The sequence below is a fragment of the Erigeron canadensis genome, chromosome 9 (genome assembly GCF_010389155.1).
Source record: "Erigeron canadensis isolate Cc75 chromosome 9, C_canadensis_v1, whole genome shotgun sequence".
Classification (NCBI taxonomy): domain Eukaryota; kingdom Viridiplantae; phylum Streptophyta; class Magnoliopsida; order Asterales; family Asteraceae; genus Erigeron; species Erigeron canadensis.
Genome location: NC_057769.1, coordinates 35,040,772 through 35,062,784, shown reverse-complemented (window position 1 = coordinate 35,062,784; position 22,013 = coordinate 35,040,772). Strand labels below are relative to the sequence as shown.

Sequence of the window (22,013 nt, the reverse complement as noted above, 5' to 3'; positions counted from 1 at the left end):
ATTCGCTGAACCGTTGTAGTGAAGTTGTGGGATGTGGTCATGTTTTTCTTTAGAATATCAACCATGTATACAGGGTCAAATTTTATTAGTTAGTTTGTTTTTTAAAAAGATTACTTACATGATACAAATTTTTTTTAATGAAATTGTAAGTTCAACATGTGGTCATGTTGATACAATAATTTCAATAAGAATGATTTTCTGTTCATTAAATCGGCATGACATAACATTGGATGCATCTTCTTGATCAAAAACGACAATAAAAGCTGCATATTAAGCTTAGTCGATCTTTTAATGAGTTCATAATGTTGACTACAAATAATTCGAGACACACAGTATTTAAACTTAAACTCGTGTTGTATGCCACAATTATATCGATAGTTAAGACTAAATAAAATTTGATGGTTAAATTTAAATAGAGAATCTATATACTCATTTACGACAAATAAGTAGAAACGCGGTAGCAAAAACAAGAACTTTTTATTCATCCTCACGTATGTCATTTATAACCTAGCTAATGATATGTTATTATGTTAAATAGTAATGTCTATACGACCATTTGTATTTGTATACAGTACAAAAATATGAAATTTTTCTTTAAAATATCAAGCATGTATACAGGGTCAAATTTTATTAGTTATTTTGTTTTTTAAAAATATTACTTACATGATAATAAATCCTTTTTAATGAAATTGTAAGTTCAACGACATTATTATTTTTTATTCAGTCTCATAGACATTATTCTTACCAACGTTTCTTGAAGGGCTAATAAATGATTATGCTGGTAATTAAAGAAATTTATAAGAGGGGCTCCCTTGTTTTGATCGCAAATGGAGGGGCCTCATTCGTTGGGATATTGTTCGACTCTTTTGGGCGAGTGAAGGATTTTTGTGAAAATGACTTCTTGCCAAAACCATTGACTTAAAACTTTAATCTAGTGATGCTCAAGTCTTCAGCTATTTAATTAATTTATGGGGTTCCAAATCATATTTGCTATTATATATTTGGTCTTACTTTATTATCGTCTTTATTTGAGCTAGCTTATACTAACTTTATTATATTTGTACTTTATTATCGTCTTTGCTATTATATTTGTACTTTCTAGTTATCTCAAGTGGTTGAGCACCTGTCTTATAAGCAGGAGGTCTTGGATTCAAGGTTTGGGAGAAGACTTGACTTGGATATACTTAGATTTAAGTCTGAGAGGGCAGAGTTTACCCCTATTGATCGTCATGCCTTCGGGCGGATTAGTAGGGGGTTTTCCCCCATCGGGTATTTGAAATAGGCATTTCTACTTCGAGGGAGATCTCTAGCGCGGACCCGGTTAAGACAATGTATGCTAGACCTTCCGCTGTTGAATCGCGACACGAAGTTCTCAAACGAAATTCACCTTTCAAAAAAAAAAAACTTTATTATTATTATTATATTTTAAAAAGGTGAATTTCGCTTAAAACTTCGTGTCGCGATCCGATAGCGGGAGGTATAATATACGTTGTTTTAACCGGGTCCGCGCTACATTCAAAGTAGAAATGCCTATTTCAGATATTTGATGAGGGAAAACCCCCTACTAATCCCCTTGAAGACACAACGATTTATAGGGGTAAAACATGTTTTTCAAACTTGAATTTAGAGGGAGTTCTTTTGTCCAACCAAAAGCTTGAACACAAAAACTATTAAATGAAGAATGTGTTTCCAACCACTGTGGTAATGCTTAAGGACTACACTAACTTTATTTAGTTTCTTTTCGTTTATATTTAATGAGTACTCAATAATCACAAGTGGATATAAGAAAAGTAAATGTAATTTCTAAGACGTAGATGTGATATTATCACGCTATTGTCTATTTACCATGTTTGTCTGGAATTTTATTTTCTTTATTTTTTACTTTTATCCTTAAACATTATAACGATCAAACTAACAATAAAATTATTTGTTGACATTAAACGGTTGTTTGAAAAATATAATTTTGAATTATCACAAAAAATTATAAAATAAAGTTACTATTTTTCATATTTGACCACGTCTTCTTCTCCATCGGTTCCTGTCAATCAAACATTCATTCAACAAATATTTACTTTGTTAAATCTTTCGTTTTTTCTTTAACATTTCTTTTATACACCCATCCCATAATTTATTACATTAGTTTTACTTTATAAATGTATTTAAATGAACAAAACTCTTTAAATGTTTAAAATTCTAAATATCAAAATTCTCAACATTCTGAGAGTTTGTTCGTATTCAGATGCCCTCATGCCCATTTATGTTCTTAGACTAGTTATTAATTTTTTGGTTTAATTTTTTTCCCTGAAAATACTTTTTCCATCTTAAACAATTACTTTTATCTTTACTATTTTATATGAAGTCCTAAAAACCAAATTTCGTGAAGTTGCAGGACAAAATTTTGATACAACTAACATTTCGTTAAAAAAAAATTAGATGCTTTATTTCGTGACAACCGAAAAAATAAGAAAACAAATAAAAAAAACCTATGGTTATTGATCCAAATCCAAATAAAATAAGATGAGCGAAAGAAAACAAAAGAAAGGGAGCAGGGGGGTGTCCGTTGAGGGACCGATCAATTTGAGATCTAAAAGTGTCGTTTTACGCCTACATCCCCATCCCCATCTCTCTCACCACCTGATTCCCATTCACATCTCTCTCTCTCTATACATACATACATACATGCTATCTTTCTCTCTCTATATATCTATACTCACACACAGTAACACTAACACTCCCTTCAAAACAAAGTTTAGGGTTCCCAATATGAACATCCATCTATATCTATAGATACATATATACATACATATTTCTCTCACTGTTCTTATTAGTAAGTCTTTTCTTTGGTTTTTCTTATAATGGGTCGGTTATGCATTTAAATTTTTTCACTTTTATCTACTAAGTTTTTTATTTTTTATATTTTTTTCACATTCCCAATATTACCATTACTATTTATATTTTCTTGTTGCTATAATAGTATTTATCTCTTTAATGTATTAAGCAGTAGATCTCATACTTGTGTTTTCTTTTACCATTGGTAAAAATTACTAAATATTTATGTCTGTTGATAGTGATTGTATATATGTTTTGATTTAATTAATTAATTAAGATATACTGGATGAATGATTTAATAAGTGTGACAATGATGACTATATGTTTTTCTATTTCATTAGGAAAGCTATACTTTATTATATGTAACCCGATTTTTTATTCGGAATCCATACTAATGTGAAATGATGTTACATTTCAGTATTGATTTAAGTAGATTGTTAGTAAATTATACATGAAATATATGTTTGTTTGCATCTAGGACTGTAGATCAGCTGGGTATTGGAAAAAGTTATACCTTTTAGAGTACCAGGTGTGGTCACACGCACCACACCGAAAAGCAAGCACCACACTGACAATTACACTGAACCTCTATATACCTGTAATGGTGTACATTGATAGACAACCCATCCTGGTTTTTTCCACATTGAGTTAAAAACATAGGTAGTGTGGTAATCACACTGAAGCTCAGTGTGTTTAGCTTTCACATAGTGAAAATGTCTGCAAAGTCGTGTGCTTTTTTAGGCCCGCTGATTGATTTTCACGTTGTGTCATTGGGGCAGGGTGTCCTGTTCAAATTTCATCTCGCCTTGTAGGATTTTAGTTATCAAGTGTTGATTGGTCGTTTGCCTTAACGTGAATGAAAAGTTGAAAACTTTAATAGTATGGTACATGTTTTATTATGCATTAGTTTTCAAGTTAGCATTATCAATATCTTTCATGTGATTATTAGAAAAGATTGCCTCTAAACTTAGAAAAGTCAGTTTATTTAAACTTTTTGAGCTGTGATGCTATGCTTTATACATTTTTGCTTTCATGATAGAGGACCAAAAAGGTTATTTGGCTAATTTTGGTTTAATTGTTTCGATTGCAGGATTCACTACATTTCCATTTTGTGTACTCGATTATGATGATATGTTGAGACCTGTATTTTGCTGTATAACCCATGGTTGAAGGTTGTAGTTATGTTTGTGTGATGCGTAATTGTACTATCCATTTTGTATATCTTCAAAGTGGTAGGCGGTGAAGGATTATTACTTACTTGCGCCATATAGTTATAGATGGGTTCGTATTATGGTACTCATGAGATTGTCGAGCTGAAAGATGAACCCCGTATTAGCAATTTCATTAATGATAAAGAGAAAAAACCACCTCAAGGGTGCAGTAGATATATGGAAGATGATATCAATAAGTTATTTGAGGCGCTTAGTATAAGATCTTCATTCAATGGGTCAAGTTATTCTGATGAAACTGGTGGAGCGACACCTAGGAAAAACCCATCAAAGAAACCAATGAGGATGAGTTTATCATCTTCATCGGGAATTGGGAATGGCGAGCCTGTGTCTCTAAAACAGGCTTTAAGGGGATTATGCATTTCTCAAGCTTCAGAAATGGCGGCCATTAAAAGGTCATCACTGCCATATAGCAGCCCAATTACACCGAAAAGAGTTGGACCTTCATTAAAGCTGAAGGAGATTTTACTTGCGCCAGAATCTGAGAGTCCATCTTCAAGTGAACCGGTACAAGAGAAGAAGATTATTTCAATTCCTTCGCCAAGTTGTAGTATCCAACCAGAAGGGTCATTGGAGTCGGTTAATTCTGAAGTTAAGATTGTAAATAACCGTGACAAGAATAATATTGCGTCAAGCAAGTCAACTCCAAAGTCACGCTATAAAGGAAAGGCTATAAGAAAGTCACCCCGTGCTGTGAAGACGGTAATTCGAACAAAGAATATCGTGAAGAAAAAGTCAAGGCAGGATTTGACTTCAGTTACTCCTGCTACTAATGCATCTAGTTCAGTGAATGCTAAATCGGGTCCAGACACGAGCCATTTAATTTGCCAAAAATGCCATTGTGCTATAAAAGATGCAACAACTGAGCCCAATAAAGGATCTGCATCTCATGTTTCTTTAAGTAGAAAAGAAAAAAGTATGCAAAGACCGGTCAACACTTTGACTAGTTATGGTAAATTCTCCTTACTACATAATAATAAGAATTCCAGATTTGGAGATAAAGGGGAGTTCACTCAAAGTTCAAATAGCAGCATTTGTGAATACAGTAGTAGTACTAGTGTTAGTGAAGAGAGAAATCTCAGCGGGTGTATCATTATAAATCGACCTCATATGTCAAAAGACATCAGATGGCAAGCGATTCATCATATGTTGAACCAATATGGGTTTCTTGGATTGAAACATTTCAATCTTTTGAAAAAGCTTGGTTGCGGAGATATTGGTACGGTTTATCTTGCCGAATTAGTTGGCACAAATTACCCGTTTGCCATAAAAGTCATGGATAACGAGTTCTTGGAGAGGAGGCAAAAGATGCCGAGAGCCCATATGGAAAGAGAGATTTTGAGCATTTTGGATCATCCATTTCTCCCGACCCTTTATGCTCATTTTGTTTCCGAGAACTTATCATGTCTAGTTATGGAGTATTGCCCGGGCGGAGATCTGCATGTTCTTAGGCAGAAGCAGCCTGCCAGATTTTTTCACGAACAAGCAGCACGGTAAGTTAAACTTCCGTGCAACTTTATTATGATAGGTGGCACTTTTGACCCATTTACTATAAAAGTGTTAGTTTAAGTTGTGTTTTGATAGGTATAGTGGTAAAGTGGAAAAAAAGCAACTTAAAATGGAAACTGGTAATATGTGATAATGTGCCAAAAGCTACTAAGAGTGTATTATAGCTCTACAAAATGTCTTATGTCAACTTAATCAAATAACTATACTTTGTTTTTGACAACGTATAAATTTTGTAATTATTTGGAAACTGATTATTTATCAGAATGCTGGACAATCTGCCCTGCTCTAATGCCCTATATAAAAAAGTTACCAATGAACATTTGATGGATTATGGCCCCAACTTGATTATATCATGGAACTTAACATTTGATGACATGGTGGATGGCCTTGCTTTGGATTTTCTCGGACTAGTTTTTTTTTTGTTTTCTTTTGCCACATTGTTAGGCAGTAATATCTAGCAAAAAGGTTTTGAGATCGGCGGAGAAACCCTGACCATGTGGTCCTCTAGACCCAACTCATCTTCCCCAAGATGGTAGACCTAGTAGGACATATTGGTCACTTTTCATCCCCAAGATGGTATACCTAGTTGGTAACATATTGTTGGTCAATTTTCATATGTACATCCACCTTTTCCCATAAAAGTACTGCCGTATGCATTTGTTTCTTCATATGGATTGTTAAATCACTGGGCACTTTTAGGTCCATGGGGGGCATGCTTTTATGATTTATGCTTCTGTAAATCTTTAACTAATCAGTAAACCTGTTATTTCCGTATTATTATGCAGATTCTATGTGGCAGAAGTCCTTCTTGCTCTGGAGTACTTGCATATGCTTGGCATTGTATACCGAGACTTAAAACCCGAAAATATTTTAGTTCGGGAAGACGGTCACATTATGGTCACAGATTTTGACCTATCACTTCGTTGTGCTGTGAACCCAACTCTGATGCAATCACCTTCAACAGGCACAATGGAGCCACCTAGAATGTCTGGCCCATGCGCTGGGTCAAATTGCATAGATCCTTTCTGCATCAAACCCACCTGTCAAGTCTCATGCTTCAGACCCAGAATCTTACCTGCCCCCAAAAACAAGAAAAAGAAACTTAATTTAGCGACACTTAACCGCTCATTGCCACAGCTTGTGGCTGAGCCCACTGAAGCCCGATCCAACTCATTTGTGGGGACCCATGAGTATTTAGCTCCCGAGATCATCAAAGGAGAAGGTCACGGGAGTGCAGTCGATTGGTGGACTTTTGGTGTTTTCCTTTATGAGCTTTTATATGGGAAAACTCCCTTTAAAGGCCCTGGAAATGATGAGACGTTAGCCAATGTGGTTCTGGAGAGCCTTAGATTTCCTGAAACACCACTTGTTAGTTTTCATGCTCGAGATCTAATCAAAAGATTGTTGGTGAAAGAGCCTGAAAACCGATTGGGGTCACAGAGAGGAGCGGCAGAAATCAAACAACACCCCTTTTTTGATGGTTTAAATTGGGCTTTGATACGTTGTGCATCTCCACCTGAGTTGCCAGAGCCGTATGATGTCGCACTCTCTAAGGCCGCTTCTTTAGAGAAGGCGAAAAAGTATTTGGACTACAGCGAGTCGTCTGAAGGGCACCTAGAGTTCGAGCTATTCTAGCAAAATGGACCATCTTTGGTGTATGGCAAACCCAACAAGCCATTGGCGCTGCAAAGATCAATATCAATTACAACATTCTCAAGCTAGTGGTGGTGGCTGTCGGGGATCTGGTCTTTTGGGAATAACAGTGTAGGTGCGCTCAGCAGGAATGGCAATAGGGTTGGCATCGGGGAAACTGTAGTAATCGTTGGCCTGAGTTTTGACAATGTTAATCGGCATAGTTGTACAAGTTATTTGTTAAGAGTAATGAAATTTCAGACATATTTTCAGGATAAGTTTTGAGATTTCTTGTTCTTTGTTGTTTGGCGTAATTTGCTGCTTATTTTAAGCGGTCAAGATCGACATTTTCCCCAATTATTGATTCATAAAAAGTGAAAAAAGAATGTTAAGTTTACAGAAAAGAATCGTAAAACTTGAACATACATAATGTAACTATGTAAGTATGTAACCAGCTTAAGTATTAAGAAATACCAACAAATTCTAACGAGTCCGCTAATTACTGTACCTTTCTATTTGTTCCAAGTTTTTCTTTAGTAATGTTTTTATTATATATCTTTCTTTTGTTTTTATTTAGGCGAGGTGTCGTGCTATGTACAAAATAATCGTTAGTCATACACAAATACAATTAGTTAGCATGTTGCACTTTGTAAAATATACTATTGTTTGTGTCCAGTGCAATATCAAATAAGTACTAAACTTGGTGAGCTTTGTTAAGATTTGTCGTTTGTTTCCATGATTTTATCTATAAAAAGATGTGTTTAATCGGTTCCTAAATCCTAATAACCAGAAAGATTAACAAGGTGTTAGAGATGATGAATTCATCACCTTCTTCTTATGCCACACAAGAAATAATGCTCGATTTTAAACGGGAGAAAACTAATGAATGTAACACCTTATTCAAGAACTTGTCTGGAATGAAGTTTGTAAAATTTGTTTGTCATTGTAGAAATATTTCCTATTTCATCATTTTTTCAACTAAAAATGCCCTAAGCTCTAAAACTAACAATGCAATACCAACTAAAAATGCCCTAAGCTCTAAAACTAACAATGCAATACCGAATAAATTTTATAAACCTGTAAACCAAATCGTTCAGTTTACATATCAAATATGGGTCGACCATTTAGATAAACTAGTAAATCAAGGAGTTTTTTCTTTTTCAAATTATCCAAAAATAATATATTGGGAGATGATATATCCTTTTAATTTATTAACCTAAAAATTCTTTTAACAGTAAGATGAGTAGACTAATTTTTAAACTAAACAGGTTTGCTTTCCAATCAAGTCATATTTATAAGGTTGCATGCAGTTGCACCTACAACGCCTTAAAAAGTTTGCTCCCGTTATCTATATAATTATTAAAATAGTAGAAAACCGAACGATTCTAGAGTCTATAAAAAATCTAACCTGTTTTATAAATTTGCCACATAGGATTTATCCTACATGGCACATTCATATTTTTTTTTTTACAATATTTTACTTTATTTATATATATCCTTAAAATAATTATAAAAAATCCTAATACAAATTGTTTTAGAAAAAAACAAGTCACGTATATCTAAGTTTGGTAAAGATATTTGACAAAATTAATCAAATCATATATTATATTTATATCATAAATAAAGAGAATTATATATATATATATATATATATATATATATATATATATTTATATTTATATTTTATAATAATAAATCGTTCACTATATTGAAATCATACTAACTTTTCTAAAAGAAATAATAATATATAAATCATACTGACATATAATTCAATTGAAATATTTGGAAGAATCAATCAATGATATCTTTTACCCCGGTTATACAAATCTTATTCATTCAGGCATAAACATTATTTTATAAATCATTCTTCTCCTTTGAATATACAAAGTTTCTACCACAATTCTCTATACTGTTCATATTATACATACCCTTCATTCCCGTGTTAAAGGTAATTCACTTTATAGCTTTCATCTTTTTGGATTTTGTTAGAGGTAGCATTGGAAATCTTTATCTTTATCTTTATATATAATAAAGAAGGATTGCTTTTTATAAGTATTTTTAGAAAGATTATGATGTGTCAAAATCATACATTTTTTAAAAGGTTTTTTCTTTTATTTATGATGTCATATTTGACAAAAAAAAAAAAAACCCCATCAATTAATGTTTATTTAAAATTCCAAATCTTTTATTTGAAGCAAATAAATTTTAATTTTTTCTATAAAATATTATGAAATGTCTTTTTATACTTTGTTAACGCAACATGTACTCTTATTTTACGTATCATTGTGTTAGTCAATTCACTATCTTCATATCAAATTATAATATATTGATAACAAAAATTACATACATTCTTATACATTTTTTTGGTTTTAAAATTTTGAATATAATGTCCGGGTTGAACCCGGGTTGCTTAGCTAGTTGGCAAATTAAAGAAAGTAAATTTATCTTTGCCATGAATCGATAGACTCAAAGTCTAATGTTCTAATTTCCACATAAGCATTCTAAGATGTAGTGATGGAGTATGTCAAAACTGTTACTGGATTTACGGCTCTGTTTGGTAGAGGGCTTTTAGGAGCTTAAAAGCCATGAGCTTTTAAAAAGAAGCTCCATTTATTACGGTAGCCCTGTTTGGATATACATTTTAAATTAAAAGCCACAGCCCAAAAAGCTCCTAAAGCCCCAAAAGGTCTTTAAAATAAAAGTTGGTGGAAGAAGGGTTGAAATAGAACCCCAGCTCCTAGCCCCATTTCTAAGCTCCAACTTCAAGCCCTTGACCATAACCCCAACTCCAAGCTTTTGTGCCAAACATATCCTACATAAACAACACCTTTTGGTTTACTTATGTAAGAAGATTACACTTAGTGTTAAGTTGGAGCTTCAATATGTTTATATTAATTTGTTCCTTGAAATTCATTTGTCTATGTTATTTTTGTTAGATTTTCGTTAATGAGACATAGAGGTCGCAGATTCTTGGTGAATAATAACTTTTTGAAACATCATTATGCAAAAGAGCCGGATATATTCATTTATGTGAATAATAAATGTGAGTTTTTGTTCTTTTTATTGTTTGTTATTTAGTCGATTATTTTATTTGTTAACTTTGTAATTGTAACAATTAGATTTTATTTTTAAAAAATTTTATTTACATAGCTAGCAAAATAAACAGCACATTGAAGTTATGATAACTAAATCACAATTTATTGATTATCAATGTCAATGTTAAAAGTTTTGAAAAATAAATTCAATATTCATGCATCGTGTGGGTAAAAAACCTAGTTATATGTATAAGGTTGTATGAGTAGACTAATTTTTAGAAATATTAGTCATTAACCATTTGAAAATCGAAATCTCAAATATGCAATTTCTATAGAACCACATGGACTATCTGTGTAATTATCACTTATATATCGGTATATGTATTCGCGTAAAAAGGATTAAAAAAATTCCTTTTCTTTCTCAACTTATTCTTTGCCTCTCTCCGTCGTCTTCTTCTTCTTCTTGAGGTATCTCTGTTTTATATATATTTATTAATGAATCGTTTTTCCCCTAATTGTTTGCTGTTATTTTACTCTTTGATTTTAATTTCCTGAATTAAAAAAATAATTATTCACCTCTTTAATTTCAATCCAATTATTTCTGTTACTTTTTAGGGTTTAATTATTATAATAATTTATAAGTATCATAAAAAAATACCCTAATCTGATTGTACGAAATAAAATTTTCTATTTTATTACCATTTCCATAGGCGAATTTTTGTATTTTGCTAGAATATGGACCCGGTTTCGAATCCGTTGGGTCACAAAGACCACAGGGTTAGGGTTTCTCCGCAATTTGAAAACTTTTGCTACAAATTGGTGAAAAGCGATGAGCTTTTTAGCTCGTAGTTAGAGCGAAGCTGAAAGCTAGTGCCTATATATTCGAGTCGTAAGTTATTAGTGTTTGGCAAAGTAGCTGGATTCGTAAAACTAATAGTCCCCTCGAGATCGGATAACTATTATCAGTCTGCACGTTAAACTTACCCAATGTGGTCCATATTTTAACAGTTTCAGGCAATAGAATACTTACTAGGTCCGTTAGATTCCGTGTCTCACTTGGGGCGGGGTTAATGATATTTGTCGTATACACAAGACTATAGTAGATGGATTATTTTACTACATTTTTTAGGTTATGATTTTATTGGATTTGATTATATGCAGATAAAAAAAGATGCCTAAAGTGAAGACAAACCGTGTTAGATACCCAGAGGGATGGGAACTCGTTGAGCCTACTCTTCGTGAATTACAGGCAAAGATGAGAGAAGGTTGGGTCTCTTTTCTTAATTTCTTTCTTTTTTTCATGTAAATTGTTAACTTTATGTTATCTGATGTGATGTTAATATGCACCTGTTTCAACTTTTGTACAAAATTTTAAAAGGAAATTGGTTTTAACAGCAACCTAGTTTTTGTTAAGTTTCTGATTAGGTTTTTGTGCTAATACAATCGTACCATGCATGGTCTGTCCTGTGTTGATTGATGCTCTGGGCAAGACGACTAAAGATATGCCTCTAATTAATTTTGTAAGCATATCAAAAGTTATTTGTTAGGAGTTTGGAACATAGTTATAGAGACTCATCCGAAAGTTGATTTTATTAGATTAATAAAGTGTTAAAACTTGATGAAATAATCTTTGAAGTTTGAATTGAAAGTTAACATATATCACCAAACATCAATTATCTTCTTAACATTTGAAACTATGTTTCTATCTTTTAAAGAAGGCTTATGATATGAAACATGTAATCTTCAACATAGAAACCTCTATAAAAGTTCAAAATTCCAGGGCAGCACCTCACACCTGTTACTTGTCAGACTGATGCCCAGTGCCGCCACCCCACCCGCCCATGTCCAGGGCCAGCCCTGGTAATACTGTCATCAGGTCTTGACTGCCCACTAGTTTAGAGCAATTTTTAAGTTTGAGGCTTTTTGAATGGATGCTGGTGTGGAGTTTCATTACTGAATTGCCATGTACATGGTGACATAGCATAGTCTTGACGTGGTATTTTTACGCATTAATTGTACTGAATTTACACATACTCACACTTATGGGTTTAAGCTGTTGCAAGTACTAGACTTTATTGTCCTAAAGAATAAATCTTAGGATAATAGTTTACTTGTAATACATACAGAGGAAAAGTTATCTATGGAATTTGTTTCAAGTCACTGTTTAGTACGCCATATTTTTTTAAGGTAAAGGAATCCAGAAACGCTGTAGTTTTTGGAAGTGGGAAAGTACATTGTTATGTTATAGACTATTCTGTGCCAGATTATATTATACCTTTTTTTTTCTTCTATTTTTTGAAATAGGTGATTAGAGTATTTTGTTGTGCTGCTGCATATTCTGAGTAATGTACATTATCTTTTTTTAAATTGGACAGCTGAGAATGATCCACATGATGGGAAGAGAAAATGTGAAACTTTGTGGCCAATCTTCAAAATTGCTCACCAACAGAGTCGCTATGTCTTTGACCTTTACTATCGTAGGAAAGAGATATCTCAAGAACTTTATGAATTTTGCTTGGATCAGGGATACGCTGATCGCAATCTCATTGCCAAGTGGAAGAAGGTAAGATACTTTCTTTTCTATATAGTTTGTCATAAAAGTTTTATTATTTTATGTGATACCTGCTTTCATAAAACTTATATAGGGTCCTTAGTCCCTAAAAATGCTATTTGTATTACTACAATAGCTCACACAGTGTTGATTGACAAATTGAGATTTTGAGGTGGCCATTTTGACCTATTGTCTTATGAATGGGATTGATTCAGTTTATGTTTTTATTTCAAAAGTCAATGGGTAAAAAATTTTGAGAAAAAAGTTGGCTAAAATGTAAGCATGCCATAAAACATATACTTTTAAGACATAAAACATATTAAATCAATTTATACATAAATTCTGGTCATTATTAAGTTAAAATCTTTTTAGTGGTCATACTTGGCAAACTTTTGTTTTTGGACAAAAATTGTCTAGGGTGTAGTAGTCGATCCATACAGTAATCGTCTATTTTTACCCGCAACCCAACCCGTCCATCTTTGCCACCTCTACTTGTCATGAACTCTATGTTTGAGCTAACATACCTTTTACACCGTATTCTCATGTTTGTATATTAAATTTCAGCCTGGATATGAACGTCTTTGCTGCTTAAGATGCATCCAACCACGTGATCACAACTTTCAGACGACATGTGTTTGTCGAGTGCCCAAACACCTCAGGGAGGAAAGTGTTATAGAGTGTGTGCATTGCGGTTGCAAGGGCTGTGCGAGTGGAGACTGAACACTTGTACCAGACCGAATATTTATCAAGTACTCCTAATCCTAATGGCCTTGCTTTTATAGTTGCAAACTTGTATTGTGTAGAAAAATATTTGGTCTAAAATGACCGTATTATGTACCGCATGATGTGCCTCTTGAAGTTCTACTAGTTGAAACAGTGGTGTGCTTTTATTTTTTTCACATCTAAATGGTTGCTTATCGTCTCCATAGTATCAGGGCAGGGAAAGTTGCTCATATAGAGCACTGAATCGATGAGTAGTCGTTTAAGAGACATAGCTAGTACCAGTTGGGAGTTCGGTGTTCTTTTGATCGTAGTCTACACTATATGCTATCTTATTTCCTACTGTTTGGCAAGGAGAAATGAAATAGAAGAATCGAAATGGACTAATTTCCTTTGTTTGTCTGGGCCTGAGAAAGGGATGCGGACAAGTATGAATTCCCAATAATTCAATACATCACTTTGTATGCATTTTCATTTCCCTTCATTTCGTGAAGAAATCAACTTTTACTTCCTTTGAAGATCTACAAGATCAAAAATTCACGTGCAAGGCATGTATATCACATCTTACAAAATCAAAAAATTTATGTTCCTTTAAAGATCTACAAGATCCTTTTACTTCTCTACTATCTTCCACTATGCTCTACCATCATCAAATCCAGTTTTCATTATATGCTTTTTCAGGTTTTAATACCCTTGGTTGTTGTAACCCATCAATTTGAAAGCTTTTTGGCAATTTAAGGTTTTTTGTATTCTTATTAATATATAGAAAACCTAAATAACTTTTTTGATTTAAAAATCAAATAAATTGAAGGGTTGATCTATATTTTAGAAACTATCGGATGTGTCTATGTTATCATAAGCACTAATTTTGTTCATGTTTTGTTAACCTACCGAAGCTTCTCTAAAAAATTATCAAGTAGTTAGTAGAGTCTTTGTGGTTATATGTAGAAAAGAAAAAAATAAAAGTACTAGCTTCGTTTTCTATAAATTATAAATTGTGTTACTAATACAAGCGTTGATCTTAAGTGTGGATCTTTTTCCGGTTTCTACTAATACACGTGTTGTTGTACGATAGAGTTGTTACATTTTTGATGCTTGATCTTCAGTTTTCTATCATATAGCAGGTTTCTAATATACACTTTATTTCCCATTTCTCTACTTTTTAATTACCAAACAATGAAGTTAATTCTATTCAGATTCCTCGGGTTAATTTCTCTCTTGTACCAAAGAAGGGAGTTTATTCAATTTCTCGATCTATTTCAGCTCTTTACATTTCATTTCTCAATTTCATTTTATTTCTTTTTCTTTGAATTTCTCCCAACTAAATGTGTTCTTAGATTCTATTACCTTATTTCTATTCTACTAGTACTCTCCCCTTTTATGATTAAGTGGGTGCAATAATTTTGTTTGACTTCATAAGTGCGGGGGATTGGAGCTAAAACCCAATTTGGCTAGCGATCACAGTTAGGTTAGGACTGAGATAGGTTATGACAAGGTTTGAGCCGAAAGCCCAGCAATTTTTATGTTTCTTTTTCCAAAAGTTTTGGTAAAAGTGATGGTACGCAGGCTTGATAACATTTGAAATTATACCAGCACAAACTACTTCATGTAACTCTGCATTATTAGAAGCTTTAATTAGTTATACGCCAGGAAGAAAATAAGCTTGTAAAATACATTATATACATTCTCAACTTCAATGATTTGATCTGGTATTCTGGATTTTACATGGACCAAGTCGGAAGATGTTATAAGTTGCAGTGAGTCAACAAACTTCTTCAGTGCCGCCGTGCCTGAAGTGCATGTGTCTGATATTTTAATGATCCTTGATTCCAAAACTTGCATTTTTAGAAATCAAAGTTCAAACAAAGGTTGATAATCATGAAGCTACATGCATCTCATTTGTTGCTGTTGTGATATTTGTTGCCATTCCACACAGTCATATCATCCACCCAAAACCTTTAACATCACTTATGCAATTAGGGTACGGATTAGCCAGGAACATGTAGAACTATGCTCCTCTAAATCTTTCTTTTGTCGGGATTATAAAATAGATAAAAATAACAAAACTCAAAGTTTTTTTCCTCAAAAAGCAACATGTCAACATTGCCCTTAGTGTTACGAAAATAAAATAATATGAAGAATAAAGTCAGCTAGCTATACGAACTTTCACAGATAACTTACTCCGCTGGTCTAGACTCATGGGCTCTTCAACCATCTTGGTTCAATCCAAGTATGAGCGGAAAGATGCGTAGTCACAAAAACATCCCCTAAATTCTCTTGGATGTTTTTACCATCAAACGTGTGAAACGTGCTTGTTTCAAGTGAGTAAAACACTATCTTCTTGTTTCTAGAACTCAATTGGGCTAAGTAGATCTTGTTCTCCATTTCTGGTAATTTAGCTTCAATGCAGATACATGTTGTATCACAGATATAAATCATGTGCTTTCCTACACCATTTACTTTATCCCATTCTCTTCTAGAATCATTCAACTTGAATACCTGGATGGGTTCGTCAAACCCGCCCAACGCAACAAGTAAAAGATGCTGGTCACATTTCACCAAAAAATATTGTGCCAAAGATTCGCAACTTCTTGGGGCCTCAACTATTAAAACTTACAGAAGAGAGATTATTTTCACCCAAATATTTGAAAACCCTTAGTTCCATCTCATACAAGTAATAAAGATCGCCGTCATGATATGTTGGAAAACAGATAGGGGACGATTCACAAAATAGATTTACCTCATAGGTATCCCAAATAGGTTCTCCGGATACATAATGGATCTCAACCACTCCATTAATAAATCCAACCACCATACAATCAGGGGAAGTAGGCGGAGCTGAGAACCATAACTGCTTGTGCCTGTTACGCGCGCGTGGAAGTTCGCGGAGATCCTTTGTGAAGGGGTTAAAAAACACTAGACAATAAACATCGGTTCTAAACAACAACCAACCAAACCTGGAGCAATATACTGTTTCATCAGTGATCGATAATTGTGAAATTCTCGTAAAGTAGCTGCCACCCAACAGCGGATCTGTGAAAGTAATAACACCTAGAATTTGGTCTACAACCATCAGCCAAGGTGAAGCTAGTGAAGCTAGTGAACAATTCTGTAATCTATCTAATTCTGTTTGGTCACGCCATTGTATGAGAGGAGCTGCTAGATGACAACCTTTGCATGTAGCACGAAATTTCATGTATTCCACGCCAACACAAAACTTCATAAGCATCTCCAGAATTTCAAATGGAACATCTAGCAAGCGAGACTCACTAACTTCAACCTCACTGTTTGTAATAAAGCTAATCATCATCTCATCATCTTGTTGTTTAGAATCAACCGTGAATATGGCTTCGCTATGGTCATCTTCTAACCTACACAATATGATTTTAAGTAACATACTTCCAACACATATATACATATATGATAACAAATAAGAACACAAGTGAAAGGAAGCAATACCGGCATTCCGACATTGACATGTGGCTTGTTGGCAGCTCTGAAAAGGGCATGGGAGATTGTAAGATGGTTTTATTGTTGAAGTGATAAGAATACATTAGTCTGTCCACTTTATCATGGAAATGTATATAACCCCTAGTTTCGAGCCAATTGCAGAGTTGTAATACTCAGAGTGGCCATGAGCAAGACCAACAAAAAATATCCCTTCATTAAGGTCTTTCGCTTCTTCCCACACTTGGGTTAGTATCTTCCAATCTCCAAATTGAATATAATTTGTCACTCAAGTCTTTCACACCACTCAAGTCCCAGTATGTGAGGATTTCGAAAACCTTCCCGTTTACATTAATCATGTTACATTTATACAAAAACACATCACCGGGTGTTTTGTCAGCTTCCCTACGAAAACCAACTGCTATGTAAAACAACTCTGTACGGGATTGTGCCAGAAAATGAAGGCATTTGGAAAAACGATACGAAGGAAGATTAGGGAGAATCCCAAACGGTAATAGTTGTACTACAACTTCTCTATCCTTGACTACAATTTCAACCCGTATGACAAACGGATCAATACTATTGTCGTCAGATAAAGCATATATATGACCGTTGCAAAAAGTCAGGCTATGTAGTGAACGTCCATCCCAGGTTATTCTGTTAAGTTGATAAGCATATGACATTTCGGTCCATCTAGGCTTTTTTCTTAGGCTTTTTACTTTTTTAGGAGATAGTTGACAAAATACAAAGGTAGGCTTATTGGTTCTTGCTAACAGGATAACTGAATTTGGATTATCACAAGGGGCAGACAAACAACATTCGCGAATAGAATCATAATCTCCGTCTTTCAAAAACAAAGGAGGAAGAGATATGATTTTAGAAGTGGACAAGGGGTTCCACAGAGACCAAATATTGTTGTGTGGATGGTTGGAGAGAATCAACCACCCATGGAAACACCCCCGGATACGTTTCCCTGACAACTCGGGGATCTGACACTGGTATTTAAGCAACAGGTTGTCTAAGTTGGAGAAAGACTCGTGAATTAGATCTTCAAGGTTCTGAACACCAAGCCATGGATATGTGGCAGATAAAGGAGGCGATTTATTATCATCACTACAAACTTCCTCGTGCTTATTCTGCTTCATCATCATCATCATCGAATCTATAAAAAGATAACAGAACTAGATTCTGACTCATTTTTTACAAAACAAGCTACTAAAAACAATCAAAATCTTTTATCAAACAAGCAATTTTTATAAAAGAAAGAAACTAATAAAACTCAAAGCATAGCAAATATACAACTCACAATTCACAAAGACTCAAACTTTTATCAACCAAACAGCTAGAAGATTCAATTTCTATCAAACAACAAATAAAAGACTCAATTTTTATCAAATAGGCAACTTAAAAAGCTCAGATTATACCATATAAACAACTAAAACGACTCAAACTTTTCATCTAATCAGCTAAAAGATTCAATCTTTATCGAAGAAAGAAACTAAAAAACTCAAAGCATAGCAAAAATACAAATCACAAGTCACAAAGACTCAAACTTTTATCAAACAAACAGCTAAAAGATTCAAAATTTATCAAAGAAAGAAACTAAAAAACTCAAAGCATAGCAAATATACAACTCAAAAGTCACAAAGACACAAACTTTTAATCTAACAAACAGCTAAAAGATTCAAAATTTATCAAAGAAAAAACCTAAAAACTCAAAGCATAGCAAATATACAACTCAAAAGTCACAAAGAATCAAACTTTTAATCTAACAAACAACTAAAAGATTCAAAATTTATCAAAGAAGGAAACTAAAAAACTGAAAGCATAGCAAATATACAACTCAAAAGTCACAAAGCCTCAAACTTTTAATCTAACAAACAGCTAAAAGATTCAAAATTTATCAAAGAAAGAAACTAAAATTTCTGTATCAAATAAACAACAAAAAAATACAGTTCATCTTTATCAGATGAACTGAGCTGGTGTTTGGCCTAGCTAGCTTACTGTGTTAGAAGTGGACAAGGGGTTCCACAGAGACCAAATATTATTGTGTGGATGGTTAGATAGAATTATCCACGCATGGAAACACCCTCCGATACGTTTCCCTGACAACTCGGGGATTCGACACTCGTATTTAAACAACAGGTTGTCTAAGTTGGAGAAAGACTTGTGAGTTAGATCATTCTGAACACCAAGCCATGGATATACTGCAGATAAAGGACGCGATATATTATCATCACTGCAAACCTCCTCGTGCTTATTCTGCTCCATCATCATCATCGAATCTAAAAAATGATAACAGAATTAGATTAAACAAACAAACAAATAAAAAAGTCTATTTTTATCAAACAAACAACTAAGAAAACTCAAGATTAAACAGCTAAAAAGGACTAAAATTTAACAAACAACTTGAAGATTCAGTTTTCATAAAAAAAGCAACTAAAAAACTCAAAGTATATCCACTATATAACTCACAAAGACTCAAACTTTTATCAACCAAACAACTAAAAGACTCAATTTTTATCAAATAAGCAACTAAAAAAAATCAGATTATGGCAAATAAACAACTAAAAGTGACTCAACTTTCATCTAACAAACAACTAAACGATTCAATTTAAAAAAAAAAACTAAAAAACTAAGTATATCAAACATACAACTCAGAAAGCCTCAAAATTTTATTAAGCAAACAACTACATGATTCAATTTCTATCAAACAACAAATAAAAGACTCGATTTTTATCAAATAAGCAACTTAAAAAGCTTGGATAATATCAAACAAACAGCTAAGAACAACTCAAATATTATCTAACAAACTACTAAAAGATTCAATTTTAAAAAAAAGTAACTAAAAGACTCAAAGCATAGCAAATATACAACTCAAAAGTCAAAGACTCAAACTTTTAATCTAACAAACAACTAAAAGATTCAAAATTTATCAAAGAAAGAAACTAAAAAACTGAAAGCATAGCAAATATACAACTTAAAAGTCACAAAGACTCAAACTTTTAATCTAACAAACAGCTAAAAGATTCAAAATTTATCAAAGAAAGAAACTAAAATTTCTGTATCAAATAAACAACAAAAAAATACAGTTCATCTTTATCAGATGAACAACTGAGCTGGTGTTTGGCCTAGCTAGCTTACTGTGTTATGTATCAAATCAAAAACCACAAGATTTATTATTAAGCTTCAAAGATAAGCAACCCCTAAAAAAGACTCGATTTTTATCAGGTAATAAAATTAACTACAGAATCATAAATCAATGAATTAAAGGGTCGAGTTGGTACCTGAAAGTAGACTCCCCGTCGATTATTATTTATTGCAACACAGTTTTATTTACGAATAACTATAAATTAAGTAACTTAATTTGTATGGTTTACAGAAGATCTTCCATGTAGAAAGCCGGGGGCAGAAAAAATACATATATGTGTGTGTGTATCTACAGGAAGATGGACCATTATAATTAGAGTTAATTACACTTTTCGTCCCTGTGGTTTGTACCTGGATAATTTTTTAGCCTTAACATTGTTCCCGGATACTCATGTGCAAGAAGTTGAGGATAATTTCCGACGTTAATTTCCGATGTTGCATAGTACGTGGTCTCCTGTATTTCAATGTTTGTTACTAGAGCCCGAACCCGATTATCTCACCTAGTGGTTAATCAGTTGTTGAGCAGCCTTTGTAACACTTTCGGAAAAAGTTCACTTGGCCTTCCTATTTAATTTGCAATACTTTATTATACCACCATGGCTACTATTAGTTTATTGACTATATTTTAAACCTGTGTCCAACACTGGACACGGGGTTTACGATATTATCAATATTAGACCTTCATACATTTAATTCATTAAAACTTATAATTTGGAAGATACACGGTTCTAAATGATATACTTTGCAAGTTGTATTACAATAACCACATGTTCGTCACAGTCATTATTAACTGATACACATTGATGAGATGTTTGTAATAGTCATTCCACAAGGCACATGCTACAATAATTTCTCTATTATATAATTTTTTGAAACCAATTGTACTCATAATGTGATATTATTATGAAAGATTATTATGAATTAAAATATAAACATACTTGTGATCCCGTATTTGACATTCAAGTATACGTGTTTGATCATGATACGACCCATAACATGAATATGTTTATTTTCAACCACTGTTCAATGATAATTAGATAACAATTATCATTGTTTTCATATTGTTTGAGAACAATTAGGACTTTTGATTTGAGTGGCAATTGTAACTTTAAAAAACTAAATAAGAATACTTTTTATAACGTTTTAAAAAAATTTAAGAAAAACTTCTCAAATTGATGGCTAAAAATAAATATAATTTAAGTATTTAGGGTTAAAAAGTGTAAATTATTGATGGAAAACAAAAAAAATGTAAATTAATGAGACTTTTTTTTATAAATTAATATAAATACCAATATAATAATATATTTAGATAATGATTATTAGGATTTCTAATTTATAGTTTATCTAAATGATGACATAAGCGAGAGTCTATTTGATACAACTGAGCGATTTGACTGGTTAATAAGTCATTAGTTCAACTGTCTTATAGTATATATAAAGATAAAGATTAAAATTAAAATTGTACCAATTACTACTAAAATCTTAATATATTTACAATAAATTTAATTTATTTTTATATAATTAATTTTATATATATGATATAACATATTATTGGATATATATTAGCTATTATTATTTATTTATTATATTAAAACTATTGGGTAAAAAGTGTAAATTTGTGATGGAAAACAAAAAAGTGTAAATTAAAGTCAAAATTAAAAAAAAAGTCAACATTAAGAAATCAAGAGTTGTGATTGGTCGATAAGTTATTAGAGCAACTGTGCTTTAGTATAATAAAAGATTAACCGGTTCCGGTTATTTTTTTTAGTAACCGATTCCGGTTATTCAAAAAAAAAAACCGACTACGGTTAACCGGTACCGGTTAATAATCGGTTTGGGTTTTAAAAAACTAACCGGTGTAATCGGTTTCGATTAATAATAACCGGTTAATCGATACCGGTTAACCTAATA

General features: G+C 32.8%; 3 protein-coding genes across 5 annotated transcripts; 2 read left to right on the top strand and 1 right to left on the bottom strand.

Annotated features, from left to right (window-relative positions):
- The first annotated feature begins 4,021 nt into the window (after window positions 1-4,021).
- Window positions 4,022-7,471, top strand: LOC122583292 (serine/threonine-protein kinase KIPK2-like). Its single transcript, XM_043755711.1, has 2 exons — window positions 4,022-5,551; window positions 6,353-7,471. Exons 1-2 carry the CDS (start codon window positions 4,107-4,109, stop codon window positions 7,200-7,202), a joined length of 2,295 nt encoding a protein of 764 aa, XP_043611646.1. The 5' UTR covers window positions 4,022-4,106; the 3' UTR covers window positions 7,203-7,471.
- A 3,126-nt stretch (window positions 7,472-10,597) lies between these two features.
- Window positions 10,598-13,684, top strand: LOC122582116 (protein BUD31 homolog 2). Its single transcript, XM_043754475.1, has 4 exons — window positions 10,598-10,702; window positions 11,396-11,499; window positions 12,610-12,797; window positions 13,350-13,684. Exons 2-4 carry the CDS (start codon window positions 11,406-11,408, stop codon window positions 13,503-13,505), a joined length of 438 nt encoding a protein of 145 aa, XP_043610410.1. The 5' UTR covers window positions 10,598-10,702; window positions 11,396-11,405; the 3' UTR covers window positions 13,506-13,684.
- Window positions 13,685-15,090: 1,406 nt separating this feature from the next.
- LOC122582449 (F-box protein At4g00893-like) lies at window positions 15,091-20,628 on the bottom strand. 3 transcript variants are annotated; one of them, XR_006321184.1, is made up of 4 exons: window positions 20,454-20,628; window positions 18,957-19,237; window positions 16,965-18,114; window positions 15,091-16,876 (listed from the first exon to the last, which is right to left on the bottom strand). XR_006321184.1 is itself a non-coding variant. In XM_043754840.1 (4 exons), exons 3-4 carry the CDS (start codon window positions 17,057-17,059, stop codon window positions 16,105-16,107), a joined length of 867 nt encoding a protein of 288 aa, XP_043610775.1. In that variant the 5' UTR covers window positions 17,060-18,114; window positions 18,957-19,237; window positions 20,240-20,429; the 3' UTR covers window positions 15,564-16,104. The 3 variants fall into 3 exon arrangements, 1 of the variants encoding a protein (XP_043610775.1); XR_006321183.1 differs by lacking the exon at window positions 20,454-20,628 and adding an exon at window positions 20,240-20,440; XM_043754840.1 differs by lacking the exon at window positions 20,454-20,628 and adding an exon at window positions 20,240-20,429 and having other exon boundaries at window positions 15,564-16,876.
- Window positions 20,629-22,013: the final 1,385 nt, after the last annotated feature.

What these genes read in the sequence shown, in the direction of transcription:
- LOC122583292 (XM_043755711.1), top strand. Translation starts at nt 4,107, where the DNA reads ATGGGTTCGTATTATGGTACTCATGAGATTGTCGAGCTGAAAGATGAA. An exon ending in TTTCACGAACAAGCAGCACG is followed by an intron (nt 5,552 to 6,352) that starts GTAAGTTAAACT and finishes ATTATTATGCAG; the next exon opens with ATTCTATGTGGCAGAAGTCC.
- LOC122582116 (XM_043754475.1), top strand. Translation starts at nt 11,406, where the DNA reads ATGCCTAAAGTGAAGACAAACCGTGTTAGATACCCAGAGGGATGGGAA. An exon ending in ACAGGCAAAGATGAGAGAAG is followed by an intron (nt 11,500 to 12,609) that starts GTTGGGTCTCTT and finishes TAAATTGGACAG; the next exon opens with CTGAGAATGATCCACATGAT. An exon ending in TCATTGCCAAGTGGAAGAAG is followed by an intron (nt 12,798 to 13,349) that starts GTAAGATACTTT and finishes ATTAAATTTCAG; the next exon opens with CCTGGATATGAACGTCTTTG.
- LOC122582449 (XM_043754840.1), bottom strand. Translation starts at nt 17,059, where the DNA reads ATGTATTCTTATCACTTCAACAATAAAACCATCTTACAATCTCCCATG. An exon ending in ATGTCAATGTCGGAATGCCG is followed by an intron (nt 16,877 to 16,964) that starts GTATTGCTTCCT and finishes CATATTGTGTAG; the next exon opens with GTTAGAAGATGACCATAGCG.